Genomic DNA, 8,978 nt, shown 5'->3' with positions numbered 1-8,978 from the left:
AAGATTTAAGAGGAAAGCTGTGTATTTATGTTCCAAAAAGGTTGAAATTATGTAACAAGATAAAACTAAGCAACACTTTTTGTTGGTTTTTTCCCCTGTTGTAGAAAGAGCAGTGACATCGAGCAGAAATTTGATGTCAGATCTTGCATACTAGCACCCAAGACTAAACATCCCTAAGAAACACTATGATTTGTTCAAAATCATTTGTACAGTTATATTTCGTTACCACCCCCAAAGAAGTAGAAGTAGTCGAAACATAATCATAATCATGGTGTTACGATTGCAAATGCAATTGCAATAATGGCAGTAGAATTTATAGAGCGATTTGCAGATGCAGCCTTGGGAACTTGGCGATCCGGCATTATAGTTGTAGTTGTAGTAAGTGTCATCTGGTTGTTGTTAGTTGTGTTTGGTTGGTGCCTATCATTCTCCATTAGTTCGAGGAATGCTCCTAGTGCCTCCCGCATCCAATCATAGCGGCACAGTCGGAATGCATCTCTAATATTCAGCTGTAGTCATAAATAGGAAGACGATGAGCAATCCAAGAGTTAAAAATACAAAAGTATTCCGTTTTGAGTTTGAATTCTTAATTCTTACCCAATTTCTAGCATGGTTTTCTTGTTCCGGCCAACTATCGAGTTCCTCAGTCACCTCCAAGGCAAACATGTAACCCCTGCAGCCTCCTTCAAGGCTGCTTATGGCTTGCGTGCTTTTGCTTCTGAATTCCCATACACCCAATTCTGTCGTCTGCATAAGTATTAACAACTTGGTTTGTTTAACAACAAATTCTGTAATTTCATTAGACAACCAACCAACATGTTCCTATTAAGTCTTACATTTAGGTTTCCTTTAACTCCAGCTTCTTCAAACGCTTCACGACACGCAGCTTCATGGACACTCTCATCATTCTCCCATCCTCCCTGAACCAAACAATCACCCACAATATCATTCAATGACAATTCAATTCAATTCAATTCAACTCAATTCAATTCAACTCAATTCAATTCAGTCGAGGAGACATGACATACCTTTGGAAACACCAGATCATGTCGATTTGGCGAAGATATCATTAGAACCTCTAAACAATCTTCTTCTCTACATTCACAATCTTCGCATCCTTCTCTAAATCTATAAGGGATACATCTGTTTACATACGCCAACCAATATAAATACTTACTAATGTTAACTCACTCAGTTGAGCTCATACGTACTATAAACTTTATTAAACACAAATTAAGATTAAATTACATTAAATTAAATTAATGAATTCAAACTTTAAACATACATTAATTGAAACGTCTCAAACTATTTTAAAACGGATCAAGTATAATATTGATTCATACGTCATTGTTCTAATCATTTCTTAACTAATTGTTGACATATTAAACCTGCTCGATTGAGACATCCAATTAAATAAAGAAAGGAAATAATTAGATCTAAGGCCACGTTAACCCACATGGACATTGGACAAGCTTTAAATCCCTACTGAAATTAGTACTACCAAAACGGGCCCACTCCAAATATAACTTTCCCACGCACTAAATTAATCATTTCCGACATCAATCTTTGATTCACCATTTCCATGTTTGTCAACTCTGCAAACTCTCAACTAAACGTTTGGTCACTATTATTCAAATTTTAGGTGTTGGTTTTAATATTCGATGATCCTTGTGAAACACGGTCTCACATATTCGTATTCGTTATACCATCTTCCTCATGGAGTAGGATTACTGAAGGTATAACTAATTTGACCAAAATGTTTGGTAAGATTGTATGATATAAAGCCTATTTCTTACTCTGTCATATTTTGTTTTAAAAGGTAAGTCTAGCTTTATTACATAACAGGGTAAAAAATATGACAGGCCTACTTGTCTTTTTTTTGTATTTTTTGTATCTTTTGGGTGTGTCCTAGAATGTTAGATGTTGGACTAGTTGCAAGCATGCTGTTGTTGAACTTGGAAAACATCATAAAGTAATGGCTTAAATAAATTCTTCGATTTTTTTGGAAATTCAAGTTGGTTGCGAGAGGAATGCAACCATGTGAAATTGTCAACATTATTTATACAAATTTTATTTTGTTGTTCTAACATCACATTTCAAGTAATAGGTCTTAGAATTGGGAATTAATTTTACTGTGATCACTTATAGGTAAATGTTGTAAAAAAAAAAAAAAAAAAAAAATTCAAACTCACACAACTTTTTGTCACTAATGATAAGTTTAATTTTAGGCAAATTTGCCAACCATCTTATATAATCCTTTTTTGCGAGAAACAACCTTTAAATTTTTTTGCAAAGAAAGACTTTAAAGTAAAAAAAACTTGCGAGAGACAACCATATTGCCTTTTCTGGCGTTGACTACTCATTCTAAAACCTATTGTTTCCTTATGGAAAAGAGTGAAGTTAGCAAAACCGGCGAGTCAAAGTCCTGAAATGAGTAGCCAACGCCAGAAGTTAAAATGGTTGTCTCTCGCAAGTTTTTTTTTACTTTAACGTCTTTTTTTGCAAATTTATTTAAAGGTTGTTTCTCGCAAAAAAAGAGGTTATAAAATGTTATTTTGTGCAAATTTGCCTTATTTTTAATCAAAAGTTGTGTACTTTAAATATATTTTTTTAGGGAATTGTATACTTTGAATATAAACATCCACAACAAATAACTTGTTAACCGACCAATAAATAATTAACAATTATTCCGCCGTGCTATAAACAACTAACCCTACTAACTGATCAAACAAGCTAAGTAATTCAGCCAATAACATCTAATAATTGCTCTAAAAGTACATAACTAGGTCATTTTAAACTTTAATTAAGATTACTTGAAAATTTTGAAATAAAATGTAATAATATTCTCAAGCTTTATTTATTCACTCAGTTTTTGTTTTGAAAGAGCAAAACAATATCTCGTGCTTGTTGGAAAAGGGTAGACCACGAAAGGAGCGTATGGTGATCGTGAATCCTTATCAAATTGGAGTTATTATCAAGGGACCACTGTGGCAAATAATAAGTTCCTGTTCTCACAGAAAACTACTCCTATACAATAATTTTTAAAACAGTAACTAAATAAATTTGATATTATTACACACAGACACATTGTCATTAGGGATGTCAATGGGGCGGGGCGGATGCGGATGTAGGTCCCTCCATCCCCATCCCCACCTAAAATTTTCATCCCCATCCCCGCCCCATCACCCATGGCGGGTACAAAATTCATCCCCATCCCCGCCCCAACGGGTGTAAGCTAAAATCCATCCCCGCCCCCCCACCCAACTGGGTATCCATCCCCGTCTTATCCCCGCTTCATACCCGCGCTAATACCCGCCTAATTTTTCTTATTTAGCAAACATTTTCCATATATACGGAGTAATCAAAGTTAACTATAGAAAAAAAATACCTTATGACTAAAGTAACCTATATAATCGAAAAAAATACTCGTCATAACAAAAAAAATCAAAACAAAAAACATAAAAATCTCACCTAAATTTATATTATCACCTAAAGATGCAAATAAATCCAAATTCACCCCATCACCCATGGCAGGTATGAAGCGGGGGGAGTGGGGATGGGGCGGAGCGAATGGGGATGGGGCGGGGCGGGCGGGGATGGGGCGGGTGTGGATTTTGTGTTGAACCCGCCCCATCACCCATGGCGGGTACGATTTTTATACTCATCCCCGCCCCATCACCCGCCAAACCCACCTCCATCCCCGCCTACTTGGGGCGGATGCGGGGCGGGTCTCCCGCAAAACCCGCCCCACTGACATCCCTAATTGTCATTTTGGAAAAAAGACAACACCATGAGATAAGGACAAAATGTGTCGTTTTTAATTTATTAATGTGCACTAATTTTATTTTATTTTTAAATTATAAAATTAAGTTAAGAGTAAATTTTAAAATTATTCACTCTTTGTCACCAAGTAAACATTTTCGTCACACTCTATTCTTCAATCGTTTGTATTATATTGACATTGTCAACTAAACGACAAAAAATATTAGTCATCTTTTTTAATTAAAAAGTAATGTAAATGTGATAATTAAAAGTAAAGACTAAGTCGTCTTTAAAAGTATATTATCCATGCACATAATCAAGTAAACAAAACACATAATGCAATAATGCATCCATCTGAAATACAATAAAAACTACTCCATACTTTAAAGTATGTCAGGGGTAAATTGTTAATTTATTGGAAAAATAAAATATAGAGTTTTACTCGTATTATTATTATTATTATTATTATACTATAATTATTTTTATTATTGTTGATGTTAATTTATTACGGAATAGTTTTCCCTAAATTGTTTAACCATAAGCAAATGTTGCCAATTTTCAATGCTTGTATTCTGTAGTAAATATTTTTGGAGTTTTAGTTAGAATTGCAGGCGTACACGATAGATGAATATAGAATACGGAGTATAAAGTAATAACGGTGTAAAAGTTACTCTGTTTTTAATTAAAACAAATACGAAAACGGTGGGCGAACAATTTGCAAAGAGAAGTAAAGTGTTTCTTTTGTAATTTGTTTTACCTTTTCTTGAAGGTATTAATTTTCTTCTTAGAACATAACAAGTTGGATGGATGCCTGTTCTTTTCTGTAATCTTGGATTTACTAATTAAACTTCTTTTTTTTTTGGCAGATATTACAAACTAAACTACTCCTACCGTGCTCAGAATAGTTGTTACACTCTCATGGTCACACAGTTTAATGCGATAAGTAGTAGTGTGGTTATCAATTGTTATTTTACTGAAAAAGTTGATGTGATAGGAGTTAGTGGAGTATTTTTATTAATTGAACGAGAGAGGGTAAAAAAAAAAGTTAGTGGGAAGAGAGAGACAATATAATAATTGTGGGGTCATTCCTAATTTAGAAGTGTAACAACTAATCTGGGACGGACGAAAAAGGAAAATATAACAACTAATCTGGGACGGAGGGAGTATTAATTTAAGTATATTTGTGTTAAATGGTTGATATATCGATTAACTTTTTTTTTTGGCATATGAGCTATAGGGCATGGATAAGAATCGATTTCAGGATCACCTAAAACCGAGATAAAAGCTCTAACCAATTGAGCTATTCATCACTCTATGATATATTGATTAATGGTAGTAAAGATTGTGACATTTGATGCTATATGTCTAATACTTAAATCCTCCAATCAAAAGGAAAAACAAATTAACTAGTTTCGTTTTTGGGACATCCTCTTTTTCTTCCCTCTTAAAACTCCTATGACATCCACTCATCGTCGTGAATGGTGAATTGTGAAATGTGAGATGAGTCAATGACCATACAGATTATTATTGTATCGTTTTAATTTAATCACACATCTCCAAATTAAAGACGAATGATTTATAAATAATAATTTGATACAATGATAGAATAATATAATATTCTAACAAGTCAACCCATTTGGCCCAAAAGCTAAAAGAAGGGACGGGAGAAAGAACAAATTTATAACTTACCAAAAATTATTACGCGGTAAACAATAAACAACGCGCAAATAACTTGCAGAATATTCCACGAAATTAAATAGAACAAATTATATGATTTAACACCATCAAAATATGTTAACATGTCAAATCAAAGAATGATAAGATTAATTTTACGAATTAAATCGACGATGAAATTAAATGGTAAAAGAAGGAAGAAGACATACCCGGAAACTAGGCGACGATTATCTTCGTAAAGTTGTCTATGGCGGCCTTGTCGAGCAACAAGAGTTGCCATTGATGGGTTGATGAACAACTTATTGATGAAAATGGAATAAGAATTTTCTAAAAAAGTTAGAGAGAGAGAGAGAGATAATATTGACAGCCTCTCAAAAATGACGAAAATAGAAAGAACAAATCTCTAAAATTGGGTTAACTTAATAAGAGGTAGAAATGAGTTTATGGTAAGTATGTACTACATCCACTAAGATGATAAAAACAACTTAAATTTGGACCGTTTGTATATATGAGCTACATATATGTATATATGTATATATAGGTGTTTCCAAAACGAGTATTTAGTCGACGACTTAGATGACCGGGCAACTTCAAGGAAACCAAAGGTAATCAATTGTGTTTTATAGTTTTTAAACAAAGGATTATTTATGAGGAATACACGGCTTTAACATCACTATATATAGAGGATAGGGAGGAATTCTAGCTTTAATTGGGATGGTCAGAAAGTTTTTTTTTTTTTTTTAATTTATTGGGTGGGGTCGAGCTTATATATATACGAAGTACGAAGTATTAGATTAGGTCCTTGTGCATGCACTAATATTAATAAAATTATTTATCTAAAACATATTTTTTCCCTAAAATTACTACATATTTCATTATTAATAAGTTTTGAGCATATTCATTTATTCATTTTTTAGGAAAAGCTGCATTAATTCTTTGGAAAAGTCTGATTCTCTTTATCTTCAAGCTTTCGATCATTTTTCAATTTACTGATTCGTTCCTTGATATACCTCCCCATCAATTATAAAAACCTTACTACATACATATTATATGTTTTATGTTCTTCATAATATGCTAATTTAACCATAACATATTATTCATTGTTAAATATACTTATTTGTCTAAATATCCAAAATTCAATTTAGCAAATTATTATTTTCAAAAACTTTAAACCAATATTTAAACCAATGTTTTAGTATAAAACTAGGTTAACACTCGTGCAATGCACGGTTTGTAAAAACATTTCGCTCAGTTTATGTACTTGTAGTATACTCTGTTCTTTAACAGAAAATAGAATGATGCAACAAAAATTACGAATAACAAAGTTACATAATGAAAAATGTGTCATCTTTAACAGAGAATAGATTCATGCAACTTATACATTTTGATAAAAGAGCAAGCATAATGGAATGTAGAAGATAGGAGGATAGTAATGCTAATTCTAATTTCCATTAATAAGGAAGAAAGAGAGATGGAGAGTGGTAGTGCAAGATTTATTTTGAAATTTGGAAAGCATATAAATCAAGTTCTAACCCATATTAATAATTAATCTAATGCAAAAACATAGATTAATGACATCAAATTTAAATTTTGGAGAAACTTTTTTCTTGTGAGGCTGCCATGTGGACAATAACGACCTCAGTGGTTGTTACCTTAGTAATAGTTAAGTTATAGAAAGATTATAGTTAAACACTAATAAGGAGGAGGAAGGTTAGTCGGGGAGGGGGTCACCGACATGTAATATTCCTTGGAGTATCATGCGTTCTGAATCAAAACCTGGAAAATTCAGCAACTTATATAACTCCAAACAATTAACTGAGTACACATTTGAACCGTCATACTTTATATCATGTGTACGGAGAAGATAACCCTGCGACGGAGTATATTGCAGCTAGAGCGGTCAATTCTCAACCCGAATCGTTAAACCCGCTGGGTTAATCCGGTCGTTAAGAACTCGAACCGTTAATAACTCGTGAGCTGGAACGCGAAATCTGATCCGATCCGATAATATTCAACCGAACCGTCTCGAATGTATTAACCCGATTAAGATCCGGACCCGATAACAAACCGTCATGCGGCAACCTGAACCGTTTCTACCCGAACCGAATGGACCCGAAAATTGTTAATGACCCGATTTGTTTCAATCTGAACCGTTTCAACCACGAAAAAAACTCGTAACCCGAACTGTTTCAACCCGGTCCTTATACAGCCCGAACTGTTTCAACCCGAACGGTTTACAACCCGAACTGTTTACAACCTGGACTGTTTCAACCCGTACAGTTTACAACCCGAAGTATTTCCACTCGAACCGTTTACAATCCGTAACCCATTTACAACCCGAACTATTTCAAGATACATGTTGTTTTAACTGAATGACTTAATTCATTAACAATTGAACTTGTTTGTTTCGTTTTTTTGTTGATCGAACATGTTAGTCTCGTTGTTGTTTAAACCAATATGAATATATGATAAACTTGTATTTACAAACTTTACAAATTGCTTACGTATTTGTTCATCATTATCGATTATTAATTACAACGTTATTAGTTATTAATTCATCAATAAATGTTTCATGAATACGAAGTGATAAAACTAAGTTGTATATTATATACTCACTAACTCTACTGGTCTTAAAATTTTAACACTTTTAAAATTTAGTTTCCGTTGTTGTCTCTTAAATAAAACATCCACATTATAATATAAACGTATTGAAAATTGTGATTTTAGTGCTAATCCTATATTGTTTATAATTTGTATTCGAATTTACCTGACTAGACATGAACCCGACCCGATATAGAACCCCACCCGATATGAACCCGACCCGAAATGATATGGACCTGTTACAACCCGGATAAACCCGTTTACAACCTGACGTGCTCCAACTAGAACCGACCTGACCCGATCCGACTATAATCCAACCCGATCTTACCTTACCCGACCCGACTATAATCCAACCCGATCTGACCTGACCTGACCCGACCCGATTATAACCCGACCCGATATGAATCTGAGCCAACATGAATCCAACCAACTAAACCTGTTTAAAACCCGACCCAATGTGGCCCGAACCGACATGAACCCGACCCGATATTATCCCGAGGTGTATTACAAAGGCCATGCTAAAGAGAATGGTGAATTCGTGGACGAGATGTCACGAAAAGTTTGGGTGAGTTCCTACTTATTTAATTTAATGCACATATGCCTTTGTGACAGAAAATGATAAGTCTTAATCACATATTTTCACCTTTTTGGCAGGCTGATTTTCAAAGCAAGAAATCCACCAACTTGGAGGACGAGAATCGTAAAACAAAGAACGAGTTGTTTTCGGAAGCCTTAGGTGGATGGAAGAATGGGAGAGTGTATGGTCTTGGAAATGCTATTGACAACTTTTATGTGAAACCAAACAACGAACCAAGTTTAAAGAAAGTGCGGAATGAGCTAGTGACTAATTTGACAAGTAATGTTGAACAACTCTCTTCGAAAAATTTGGAACAAGCAAAGGAGATTGAAGAAACAAAGATAGTCCTAGTTGAAACAACAAC

The 8,978-nt window shown here is 34.1% G+C and overlaps 1 protein-coding gene across 1 annotated transcript; it reads right to left on the bottom strand.

Annotated features, from left to right (window-relative positions):
- Positions 1-4: 4 nt before the first annotated feature.
- LOC110801976 (nudix hydrolase 12, mitochondrial-like) lies at positions 5-6,080 on the bottom strand. The gene is made up of 5 exons (XM_022007392.2): positions 5,646-6,080; positions 1,029-1,143; positions 837-920; positions 598-747; positions 5-509 (listed from the first exon to the last, which is right to left on the bottom strand). Exons 1-5 carry the CDS (start codon positions 5,714-5,716, stop codon positions 267-269), a joined length of 663 nt encoding a protein of 220 aa, XP_021863084.2. The 5' UTR covers positions 5,717-6,080; the 3' UTR covers positions 5-266.
- Between the last annotated feature and the right edge of the window lie 2,898 nt (positions 6,081-8,978).

This window comes from Spinacia oleracea, chromosome 3 (genome assembly GCF_020520425.1).
Source record: "Spinacia oleracea cultivar Varoflay chromosome 3, BTI_SOV_V1, whole genome shotgun sequence".
Lineage (NCBI taxonomy): Eukaryota > Viridiplantae > Streptophyta > Magnoliopsida > Caryophyllales > Amaranthaceae > Spinacia > Spinacia oleracea.
The sequence above is the reverse complement of the archived record's forward strand: the minus strand, read 5'-3'. Positions and strand labels throughout refer to the sequence as shown.